Below are 13,450 nucleotides of genomic sequence, written 5' to 3'. Positions count from 1 at the left end.
GTTTCTCTGACACAGGACACTTTGGGAATCCTCCAGTGTCATCAATTACACCCTAAACACAGAAAACCAGGCATGACGATACTGCCAGGACCCAACAGATCCAGCGCTCATCCTGCTCTAATCATCCATCAACATCGAAGGCTTTGTTTTATCTGCAAACATTTGCAGAGCCCATGCCTAAATCTGCTTTTGTCTGTCTGCATGACTCATTGGTCATTTGAGAGAAAAATAGCATTTGCCTTGTTCTTTCCTCACAACATCACCTGTTGGAAGAAGAAACTGAAAAATCCGTTTTGAAGTTTGTCACAGCAGCTGTATTCTTTTCTGTTTAGCAAAATTACTATTTTTGAATGTTGATCTGTAGCATTATGCTATCTGTCATAATCATGTTTAACCAAAAATTCAGTTTTGCTGATTTGAAACTCAAGAACATGAGTCTTCAGCAGAGAAAATAGTAATAGAGTCGAAGTGCATGTATTCTGAGAATGACTCGCTCCTGTCTCCCTGACGGGTGATTTCTGTCCAACCGCCCTGCATCCTCTGTTTGCCTAAGTAACAGTAAGCCACTCTGTCAGAGCGCGACACCATGCCTTTAGCTCAGCTCTTTTCTGTGTAACAAGGGCGTGAAATACAAAAATATTTGGCCACACTGGAGGTTGGACATCAAGTCTAAAAATTAAATGTGCAGTGCAATTATTATTTTTTCTTTTTTGGCGCTACATCCAATCAAATTTATCGCATACATCAGTATACTAAGTACATTCTGTAATTCAACATTGACATGGTCCAAGTTTGCAATAGAACAAAATGTAGAACTTGTATTATGCAAAGCAGCAGCATTTTAAAAACAAATTATTATTATTATTATTATTATTATTATTATTATTAGAATTGTCATTATTGTATAATTGTTTTCAGAAAATCACCTATTTGTTTTCTTACAGCTGAGAGGATTGATGCCACTGTCATGTCTCTCTGAATAAGAAGCTAGCAGATGGGTACAGCTTATTACAAAGACTGGAAACAGGGAAACAGCTGCTCTGTGATAAGTCCATCAACCAGCACATCTGAAGATCATTAATTAAGACGTTATATCTTATTTTTTAATTTGTACAAAAACTGAGGCATAAAAAGAGCAACTTGTGGTTTTGTGGGGACTTTTGTTCTGGAGTATTTGTTGACCTGGAGCAGTCACAACATGAACATGTACTATTTCTTTCAAATCCTATTAAAAAGGGACTGTAGAGGTATAAACATCTGAAAAACAGATAGTAATGAGTAATATTGGTGTGTAGGCTGGGGGCAAGGTTCGTGAATCACTTTTTCCCTCCGTGGATACTGTTTGGCTCTTGAACACTGTTTATAGACCCTTTGCTGTTTATAGACCCTTATCACTTTACATTTGAACAAAGCCTATCTGATGTGCGTCACCACAACAAAGATGGCATCACAAGACGTCTTGGGTGTTAACTTTATGATGGTTGATTGTAGAATAAGACAAGGACACCACAGTTGAAATGGTTAATCATTACAAACTCTGCCTTGCCAGGACACGAGGCGTCTTACTAGAAACACTGTGAACTCTTTAATGATTGCAGTGATGGTATGCGCTGTGCAAATATATCATGACCATTGTTATGGAAAATGGATAAATAGAAATATTAGCACTTAGCACACTAAAGTGAACAGAGAAATGCTTTTGAAATGTAATTAAAACAAACAAAAAAATTAAATCAAGGAAATAACCCAGATTTGTATTAATGTAAACAGTTATGTAGACAACATGGCTGGTTATGCACCTGACCTACCTTTTAATGACGTACGCATTATTAGATATATTCCTATCTGAGATCGAGCTTTTGAAACTACAAGTTTTAAAAGACTCAAACATGAGAAAGAATTCATATAGTTAAGTTTGAATGTGCGCATTCCTCTAAATCTGGTATAGAGGTGGGAATCTTCTATTCTTCTGATCTGTTATGAGGTTATTAAGGTTAGGTAAGCCAGATGATTTAAAGGCACCCTGGGTATGTTGTAATACAGGCTAGTTGACTCATCAGTCCAACAGATTATCAACAATGTGAGACAAAAACAGGTCTGTGATAGCAAAGTGATGGTTGACACCATAATCAAATTAATAAAATTAATGGAACTATGACTCACAAGATAATGGTGTTGAGAAAACTAGAAAAATTCAGTGCCATGAAAAAGTATTTGCCCCCTTCCCGATGTCTTCGTTTTTTGCACATTTGTCACACTTAAATGTTTCAGATCATCAAAGTTATTTTGATATATGTGAACACAAAAATACAGATTTATATGATTATTCCATTTATTGAAGGTAATGAATAATGAAACGTTATTGCCCCCCCTTAACCCAATAGCTGGTTGCGCCACTCTTGGCAGCCACAACTGCAATCAAATGTTTGCGATAATGACAAGTGACTATAGACTTTTACATTACTGTGGAGGAATTTTGGCCCATTCCTCTTTTCAGAGTTGTTTGAATTCAGCCACATCGGACATTACTACCCGTTTAAGGTCACGCCACAGCATCTTAGTGGGATTTAAGTCAGGACTCTAGTCCACTCCAAAACCTTCATTTTCATTTTTTGAAGCCATTCAGAGGTGGACTCGCTTGTGTGCTGATGGGGTGAATGTTAAGTGGCCAGACAGTGACAGTGCCACATGCTTTTGTGTTTTACTTTGATAAATATTCATCGAATCAAGTATTTCAGCATAGATGTCATAGACGAATCTGTTGTTGTGGCCTGGAAGCATTTCGTTCATGTCACACATGCTTTTTAGTTTGAATGGGTAATTCCAGGTGAATGGCACAAGCTGCTTTTCCATGGAGACGTGCATGTTTTCTTAAAGCGGCAGCAGGAAAGGGATGAGGAGCAAAGACGCGTATATTTCTCAGGACTCTACAGGAAGGAAACAGAAATGTCACACTGCCTTGAATACGACGAACACACCTGCCAATATATATTGATACTGAAGGCTTAGTAGCTGCCAATAGAAGTAACTTCACTGGATGCAATGAAGGTGACATGATCAGCTTTTTTGTTTTTAGGGACTTAAAAATGTCAAGAGAGTTAGTGAAACGGCTCATATGAAGATATCACAAGTCAGAGATGACAAGTGAGGCACAGAAAGGTTTTAGTTAACAGGAGAGTTCAATCAAATTAAAACAATCCTCTATAATTCAGTAATAATTCAGTAATAATTTTCTGGCTGGATAGAAAGGCTTTCTAGCCTTTGTGATGCCTCTGGCATGCTCATAGATCCATCCGCCATCACCGAGCACATGGCAGTGCCAGGTGGCGTTGATGAGTCATATGTATCCGTTAGAAATGAGAATCCTAATTAATGTTTTTGTAGGCTACTTACTCTTTAGTTCTTAGTCTTTATATGCATTAGAGACCTGTTAAAAGTGATCCTGCTTTGTGCAGTAAATTTACTTTTGAATGCCAGGAATCTCTGCAGTTGGTGAAATGATTGATCATTTGTCAGTGAACGAAAACCGAAGATTTATTTTAATTTTATTTATTTTATTGGTTTATTTCAGGGACATTGCACACTGATCAACAGCCAAACTGTAAGTGAGCCAGAGTTAGCCAAAAAGGCTTGTTTTCATCTGTAGTCCCTGGCCAGATTTTCAAAAGGCAACCTAAAATTACAGAGATAAAAAGCATATATAAGCATTAAAAAACAACATAGTAAGAACAAATTGACAAACAGAGGCAATAGATAATACAAAAAACACCCAGCATACATATGACATTATACCCTGTAGACATTATGTCATTATGCAGCAGGCTAAAAACAGGACAAACGCACATAAAAGCACATATACAGCGGCATAGAGCACAAACAAGCAAGGCAAACATATACAGCAGCATAAAGCATAAACATGCAAGATAAACATATACAGCAGCATAAAGCATAAACATGCAAGATAAACATATACAGCAGCATAAAGCACAAACACACTTTAGACACTAACATGCACAGCACAAGACAGGACATGAGCATGAGTAACATGCAGGCAGGACACGACTGTAACCAAAGAAGACAGCAGTGGAAGCATTTGCAGTCCTAATGTACACATAACTGATTACCAATAAGCCACATTTTCAGCTGTCCTGAAAAGGAACGGTAAGAACTAATGTTTCTGATATGACCTGGTACTGAGTTCCATTCCTGAGATGCTGTAACTGAGAATGCTGAGTGGCTAAAGGCACTTGTTCTAAGCGGTACAACACAGTCTCCTCTGGACGAGCCTCTGGTTGTCCGGCTTGTATCTGACCTCTGAGTGATACACTGTTGAAGAGGTGGGGGGGGGGCTTTATTATGCAGAATTTTAAAAATAAGGCAGATATTGGCATACTTTATTAAGTTATACCAACTCAGAAGTTTATACTTCTTTAAAATGAGACAATGGTGGTAGGTGTTTGACTTCCGATCTAAGTCTTTGAGGGTTTGAGTTTGAGTTTCAAGTGGTTTTAGTGTTGTTTTATTGGCTTGTGCAAAACTGGTCAGACAGTATGTGAGATGTGACATTATCATTGCATGCATATATAACATAGCTGCATCGGTAGTCATTGAGTTTCTAACAAAGCGAAAATTTGATAAGTTGAACTTAACCCGGTGACTAACTTTTTTAACATGGGATTTAAAAGACAGTTTAGAGTCAATCAGAAGGCCTAGGTACTTAAAGTCAGAGACAACTTGTAATTTTTCACCAGAAAGCATTATGTCTGGGTCAGGAGTGCAGTATTGCTTTTTGGAGAAGAACATGCAGACTGTTTTTGATGGATTTAGTTGAAGACATGAGTGGATTAGCCAAGTTGTGATGCGGTTCAGTGCATTAGTAAGCTTTGCTGCAGCCTGATGTTTGTTACTGCCATGTGTATAAATCACAGCGTCATAAGCATGAAGCTGAATCTCTACATCAGAGCACACAGATGGCAGATCGTTTATGTAGAGGCTGAACAGAAGTGGACCTAGTATAGATCCTTGTGGGACACCAGTCAGATACTGTTCATCTTGTGATCTAGTGATGGACTTGCAGTAATGTCTTCTGAGAAAAAACAGCTTATAAAAGAGTAATGAATGTAATTTTTTAAAGCCATCTGTCTTTTGTTTCTCCTTTGATTCAGCTGCTGTCTCGCTGTGGCAACAAATAACCAGCGACGATGTCTCACCTTAAGGTAACTAAGCTTCATAGTGCTCTTACACACACACACACACACACACACACACACACACACACACACACACACACACACACACACACACACGCACGCACACACAGGCACACACACACACACACACACACGCATACACACATATCCTGACTGCCTTATGATAACTCCTACGTGAGATCTGAAACTCAGCTTTGCGTATGTTCTCACTGTCTTGTGATGATTGGGTTACATAGGGGCCTTAAAAGTCTGTACATTGGGGCTTTCTCTGTAGTTAATAAAGGCACAGAGGACACACACACACACACACACACACACAGATGCATACACACTCATGAGTGTCTGACCTGTAGTCTGTAGTCAGAGTCACTTGAGTTGTTGTTTCAAAGCTAGAGGCAAATGGCCTTTTATTAATCTCACACACAGAATAATGCTTCCTTTAAGGGTGATTATGCATGAAATCTGAATCTTAAATAACTACAACCTGCTTCAATCCGATTCCTGCCAGTAACCACAAAATACCCCATTCTGCTATTTTTTATTTCTGTTTTCTGTCTTTTTTTTTAATCATTAATAAGGTTATGAAACTGATCTGACACATGTAACAGTAAATCCACGGTTCATCCCCTCGTCAGTTAGTTTGAATGAAAACATTCTCTTTCTTTCTTTCTTTCTTTCTTTCTTTCTTTCTGCCGGCAGAGTCAATCATGGCACACACACACACACACACACACACACACACACACACACACACACACACACACACACACACACACACACACACACACACACACACACGCACGCCTACAGAGAGATTTAGAGGGTTGATTGGAGACTAGCTCTATTTGGAGCGACACTAATCATACTCTTTCCACCCCCGGGTATCATTACACATACAGGTGAATATTTTCAGCTCTGCATCAGAGGAACAGGCTTCTTCTGACTGTCTGCTGTTGGCTGTCGCACATCAGTCGCACAGTGGGAAGGTTTATCCTGCACAGCTCACCTCGCCATTAGGAAGAATTCATTTAAATTTTTCCCAATTAAGAAATCATTGGTGGCTTGTTTTGATCTCACAAAGAATCAACATGTTGTGATGAAATACACAGTGTGTGCAATGTTTTTATATGTAAGCATATGTATACCTGTGTTTTATGCATGGAGTGTGAATGTGTGTACATGTGCAAAGCAGATGGGAGACAAGTGCTTTGTGGGATACCTTTCACTTTTCACACATACATACACACACACACACACACACACACACACACACACACACACACACACACACACACACACACACACACACACACACACACACACACACACACACACACATGCACGCGCACACACACACATGCTCACACTCATATCTTTAGCTTAATTCCTCTAAAGAGATATCTTTTTTATTTTGACCAAGACGTCTAATTCTAGTGGTAAAAAACTATTAAGCACTCCACTTTCCTGAAGTGAAACTCTCTTCCGAGACCCATCGACTTGTTTATTCTGAGCACAAACGGCTGACTGATGAGAGCAATTTTATGTGTTTTTCTCAAAGGAAATGATGAGAATTGGTGGAAGGTGTTTATTAACAGCAGTTGAGGGCAATTGCCACATTTACACAGCAGGCTGATTAACTAATTTGCAGAAAATTAGATCAAGAGACAGAATCAGCAGCTTTTTCTATCAGATCATGAATCCCAGATGGAAAATAAAGCTGTCATAATGGAGAGAAAGTTAAGAACCAAACTTGCTAGAGAAGCCACAAATGAACTGCAACTTTATTTGCTTTGATTGTCGACCCTCTGTTGAATTGTTGCACAAAAAGAAAATCAAACTGTCCCAGCTCAGACAGAAAATGTTACTTTGTTTTTCACATTTATATTAATATCTGTGCATAGTGTAGGACATTTGATGATGTAATGTAGTGCAGTAGGTTTCCACATACAATTTTGCTGCTGTTTGCTACATTTGCACATCATATTGCACTTCATTGCTCGATTGTATTAAATTGTCTTAAATGTGCCACTCACATTTTGTTAAATTGCTACACTGTAAACCTGAATAAGTTACCAGAACTCAAAAAAATTGAGGCAATCGCGATCAAGTCAAAGTTTTCCAGAACTTAAAAGGTTGGATGACTTGCTACTTGTACTTTTTGATGACAGTGAAATTAAAGTGCTCGTTTAGCTCAACTCAAATATTTTAGTTAATATGACTTACAGTTTTCTGTTAAGGCAACTCAATAATTTTCAGTTATTATGACTTACAGTTTTCGTTTAAGGCAACTCAATTATTTACAGTTATTATGACTTAACGTTTTCAGTTTTCAAACCACTGCAATAAGTTCACAGAACTCAAAAAAATAAGTACACAACCACACCATTTTATGTTAACCAAACTCAATGTTTATTAGTTTGTGTTGTCATTGTTTTAAGTACACATTCATAAAATATTTTGAGTTTGTTTACTTAAAAACTATAAACGATATATCTGACCCTGAATATAATGACAATAAAGCTACTCGATAGATAGATTGATGGATAGAGTTACTATGAGCCACAGTGACATTGATGCAGTTGATGTTTGGGGTTTGATCTCCCCTGTTGTCCTGTGACCTGAAAATACGACAAGCAATTTGGTAGAGAGTGTGAGTCATAAGCGTTGAGACACTTTTGAGTAATGGAGAAGTGTTGTGAGGACGAGGCCCATCAGCTCATTGTTTTTTTTTTTGTGTGTTTTGGAGGCAGAGCTCCCGCTGTCCCCTCTGATCACACACCAGTTTTGCTGCCTCCATCTCATTCTCACTTATATGTGTGGCGTGGCAGGGGACCAGCCAGGTGATAAGACAACCAGCTGCTTCCTCTCTGCTGCAGGAAAATGTGTCATTCGGCTAAAACAACAACAATAAAAGCAACACGTTGAAGCGGGCCAGAAAGGTGCAGCTCTTACTGATTATTATTATAATTATGACCCAAAACCATCAGTGTGTTTACATGAAGTAACCAGATCATGCTGTGGTACTCCAAGAAACAGATGAGACCTGTTTTCCACAGCTCTTTTCTCCTGTATGGTAACTGTGTAAAAAGACTTCAGACAGGGAGAATAGTTTTGACTGCTGAGTGATGAAAGAGAAGTTTGTGCACATGCAGTGAAGCATCCACATATTTAAAATAATTCCATCAAAGTCAGATGAAAACTTACACTCAGATGCTTCTAACCATCTAAATAAGTGCATTTCCACTGCTCGACATTTGACTGTTAAGTTCAGCCACATTAAATAATGCATTCAGCTCTCCGGCACCAGCACATAACAAAGGAAGTCATGATTCCAAAACAAGGTTGTGGTGGAAGAGAAACCTCATTACTGACTCGTTGCAGGTTTTCTTTTTTTTACATAACCCGATTTTGCTGGGTAACCTGGTTTCTTCAGTGCATGTAATATACAGTAGGATAGGAAGGATCTCTGTTGGAGTCGATTCTGGACCGAACCAACACTACTCGTCAGAACGTCTCACAAATCAGGGTTCTGTTAAATTTAATAGAAAATCTTTGATGTTCAGTAGAAACCTAGGAAAGTAAGAAACAAACCAAGAAAGCCGGTGTTACGGAAAAGGATTCTTTCTTCAACTTGCTTGATGATGAGCTTGACAGTTAATTCTTGGCCATGACTCCTTACCCAAGATAAACTCAGAAGTCCTGCTTCGGTTTCGGTTCTGTTTTGGTACACATTTTGTGCATGAGGAGAAAAAAAATTGCTATTCAAAAATGATTTCTTTATTTTGCTTATAAGCAAAGATTTTTTTGTATGACATTCAGACACATTCAAGTGTATTGCATAATAAAAATAAATAAATATGTAAAAAACATGTTTTTAACACTTTGAAATGCAAAAGTGCTTCCTTGACGACTGGTATAGGATAAAAGGGGGTAAATAATTTACAAAAGTAAATGAACCTATTTGAAATATGTACTTATCTGTTGTTTTATAGAAGTCTGGAATTACGTTAGCGCTGAAAAGTGTGCGATGGCAGTGTAGCGCGGATCGAGAGTTTCTATTAGGTGACAGAAGCCAGCAACTACGGAAAAGGGCTGCAAATATTTAACAATAAACGTCCCACTGCACTTGTTCTGTTGTTGTGTTTTCTGCAGCGGTAGAATCGGCTTGTTGGAAGGCATCAGCGAGAGACAACTGTTTGTTAACTGCCGGTGTTACCTGCTCAGCCGTCCTGCTTCAAGGACATTGGATATTTACTCGGCAAGGAGGCGTTTCCCCATCGCAGCACGGAACACATGCTGCGTTCAAGTGCTCCTCTAAAGCTCTGACATAGCCAATTCAGAGAGGAATACAAGGATGGAAACGTACAATTACGCGAAATTGTATTGGAAAAACCGAAAATACCTCAATTCACAAGTGCGTATTGAACCGTACATGGCGTACCGTACGGTTCATTATTATATTGAGAACCGTTGCATCCCTAGTGTAAAACTATTTCTTTTTTGAAATGAGATATTTTACATTCACACCCACTTCACGCCATGATTGGTCAGCTGTGTGGACGTGAGAAAGTAAGCAGGGTTTCAACTTCTCTTTCCAGCTCTCTTTTTCACACACAACTATTTCTGTCACTTTTCATATTAACAATCAAGTGCAACATGATGAATGTCTTCCAAAAGCGAATACAAATGTGTCCTGTATAGTTAAACAGTATTACGTCCGACCCCCTCCCCATGACAACCAGCTTTTCACCCCACCTTCAAGTGTGGCCACTCGGATCAGGCATAAACACTTCTGATTTCCAATGAGGTTGGACATCACATAGTACAAACTTCTTATTTTCAAGCGTAAAATAACCGATGCATCAACTTCAAGTTTGTGGAGCTTTAAAAGAGAAAAACAGATCTTTCAAAATCTCTAGATTCACAGGAGAAAGTAATTTCAAAATCCAAAAGCACCAGAGACGACGACTGAGATAACAGGTGTGAATTGTAGCTTGAGGTGGACAGGCACCAAGCAGGGAACTAAGACTTGCTTTCACAAGTATGCTAGATGTAAGCTTCTAGGATGGCAGATCAATTTCCATCACCTCTCTCTAAACAACTCTCACCAGGCGATGACTTTGCGGTCTCTGCTGAATAAAATGCAGATTTGGTCTCATTTAAACTTTTTAATGAGAAGAAATGATCTTGGTTGTGTATTTTTGACACACACACACACGCAGAATCTCACACTGGATTGACCATAGCGATGTTTGTCAACCAGAAAAAGCTGCTCTCTCTCTACTTGTCTGCTTTCATCACTGCAATTTGCAATGAAGATGCATCAGCAGATATTAAATGGATTTGCAGGGAGAGCTTGCAACAAAAAAAGGCCAATTTAATTGTGAGAAAAGGAGAAAAACAAAGTATACTTGCTTCGTGTCAGATTAGACAAGTGTTTGTGCCACACACGTGCAATTCCCTCAGGGCAGATCGGGCAGATGCCACAAATCTGTGGCCTAATACATATAAATTCATTATTGATTCATATTTTTGTTGGACTATTTAATATTGACACAGCTAAATCATTTCAGCATTTAGTTTGTTCTGGCAGGAATCTTATGATTCTCATTTGGACTATTAAATATCATATATACATAATCTGTTCGTTCATCAACAGTGATAATAGGAAAGGGGGGCATCATGACTCACCAAGGCTATTTATCCGTGGAGATGTTGTTTGCTGCTCTTGATGGTTTCAAGCAGTCCTTGTTCTTTTGTATAGCCAGACAGAAGCCCTTACATGACGTTATGTAGATCTTTAAGACAAGTGACTCCACCGACAGCTGGTCACAGGCGGGCTCGCATGTGTTATGAATTAATCGCAGAATAAGATTGTTGTCAGTGCTCCATAACAGTGAGCAGTTAACAGAGTGGTGTTTTTCTAAGTTGACGTAGGCATTACCTGCTGCATCAACTGAGAGTGTTTTGTGGCTGCAGGCTGTGATGTGTGTTTCTGTGGAAGCATGCTGAGTTCGCTCATTCTCACCTCCGTGGCCAAATGAGAATTCAGTATTAAGTACAGGAGGCTTTCTGTATGGTCTTAACCTACAGCTTTTTAAGCTTCCCGTAGCTTCACAGTCTTTTATTTTTTGCAGGTTGATCCATATTTGCACATTCTGTTTCACTTTCTTTTAGCAGGAATTGGTGCTTTTATGCTAAACACACCATGTGTGTGTGTTTGTTTTCTGATCCTTCAGTTAGAAAACGTGATATTTTTTTATATTTCACCCCCAGACAGATGGTGAAAAGAATGCATGCTGCTATCCTTCATGATCATTGATGATGAAGACACAGATTAATAAAATAAATTCATGGCAAAAAATAGCTAATTGCGAAAGAAAAAGTCACCTCTGCATTGATTTATTTAAAACAACTCAACGTTTCGGTCACAGGGACCGTTGTCAAGATAATGACAATTGGTTTTGAGGTCATTTGTTGTGATATTTTTACAGTACAAAATAAGGTTGTTTTTATAAGGATATCCAAACTTGTTTTACTGTTAATGAGTGTCATTTGGAGGGTGAATAATTAGTTTGAACCAAAAAAGAGCAAACTTTTGGTAAGATGTGAAAGTGTATGATGCTTCATCGACATCAATGCCAATGTTAGATTATCTGAGAAAGTATGTACATTATCCTCTTCACAATAACCTAATAGCTAGTCAATGGTATGTATTATTATAGTTGACTTTATGCTACGATAAGAACTAGTTCGCAATATTAGCTTGCTGTAGCATTAGCTTCTATTCTATAAGCATCCGTGGTGATGTGTGGGTTATGTAAGTTATTTATGTTACAGTTAAAGTACGAGCAACATCAACATCAACCACTGACCACATCTTGAGGTCAGTGTTTTTTTTGTTTGTTGATAAAACAGTAACTGCCCTCTTGTGAATTCTTACATCTTAAAAAGGTGGGTGCTAACAAGTGGCTAAAGACTATAAAACAAAATCATGCCAAACACTAGTTTGCCTTTATGCTGTAATCCATTGAAAGTCGGAAGTCGATAATTCTGAGCCTACATGTCAGTACATCCTTTAACCCTGTTTTTAAAAAACTGGGACAACTATACTTTAAGCCTATCACATGCTTGCAAAAACAGATTCTATTACTCGACTGTAATCCCAGTAATAGTGACCTGTGCCATTACTGGCTTTGGTTGCCTTTCACTGGCTTGAATGCAGGTAAACTGTCTGTGTAGAGAACAAAAGAGGCACATTGGCTGAAATGCAATCGCTGAACCCATCTGCTATTGTCTGACGATGATTTGGATTTGTTTTGGTTTATTGGTCTGTCATCGTCAGGTCAATAGCTGACGGGTTCCAAGGGTTATTTAAGCTGAGTTAATATTCTCATTTTATTGAAGCATTATCATTTCAGTATGAATACACTGCTCCATTAAATGATATCTGGACACTCATGTTCTTTCTCCCCTTCTCTCGGGGTGCAGGATCGTCGGGAGTCTCTGCCTTCAGTCCAGGTGGTGGTGCGGCGACGTTTCTCTGGACCACTGCTGCTGCCTCCTCTGTGGAGGAGACACTCCTGCCAGGAGCATCCATATGGCAACCGCCGTCCGTCAGCAACACACGGTCTGCCTCTGGAGCGGCTGGAAGTGCTGTATAGCCGAGCGCTGGCTAGCCATGATGAGCACCGGTCAGTGACTCCCATATTTATATATCTATTAATCCATTAAGCAGAATGCCCTTGTTGCTTTTTTTTTTAATAGTGCAGGTTGGTGTACATACTGCACATATTGTGGAGCTCAAGCACTCTTGCTGTTGGTTCTTATGCTTTTTAAAAAATGCTTTAAATGTTACCTGTTATGCAGCGTATTCTGAAAAGGATGGATGCACTTTTCTTTTGTTGTATCTTGGGAGTTGTTCTTCTGGTATGTTTGGTTTTGATTTGGAGCAGCTGATGGCCTACGTAACCAAATGTTGTGTTTCCAGCTCAATAATTTCTTCTTTCTGATAATTCGGGTCAGTCACGGGACACCGTTGAAAAAGCAGGGTTTCTGTTTGGAAAACAAAAGCTTTCTGAGTGACAGTGATGTTAACGGCTCACACACACACACGAAGAAGGGTGAAATGTATTGTGTGATGTCAGGTGATAATGATGTGCAATTGCAGCAACGGGAAGAGACCTGTTAGTGAAAGTTGTTGCTGTTTTTCTCTTTTCCTGTCTTCTTTTATATCTTCT

At 38.9% G+C, this 13,450-nt stretch overlaps 1 protein-coding gene across 2 annotated transcripts in view; it reads left to right on the top strand.

Moving 5' to 3' along the window:
• Positions 1-13,450, top strand: part of LOC311015311 (3',5'-cyclic-AMP phosphodiesterase 4C-like) — an 82,140-nt gene that overhangs the window by 1,614 nt on the left and 67,076 nt on the right. For both annotated transcript variants that reach the window (XM_084012442.1, XM_084012443.1), the window contains exons 2-3: positions 5,166-5,216; positions 12,702-12,904. In XM_084012442.1, coding sequence (XP_083868568.1) covers positions 5,202-5,216; positions 12,702-12,904 — 218 coding nt within the window. In that variant the 5' untranslated portion in view covers positions 5,166-5,201. The remainder of the gene's footprint in view (positions 1-5,165; positions 5,217-12,701; positions 12,905-13,450) is intronic.

Source organism: Eutrigla gurnardus, assembly GCF_963514095.1.
Source record: "Eutrigla gurnardus genome assembly, chromosome: 6".
Classification (NCBI taxonomy): Eukaryota; Metazoa; Chordata; class Actinopteri; order Perciformes; family Triglidae; genus Eutrigla; species Eutrigla gurnardus.
The sequence above is the reverse complement of the archived record's forward strand: the minus strand, read 5'-3'. Positions and strand labels throughout refer to the sequence as shown.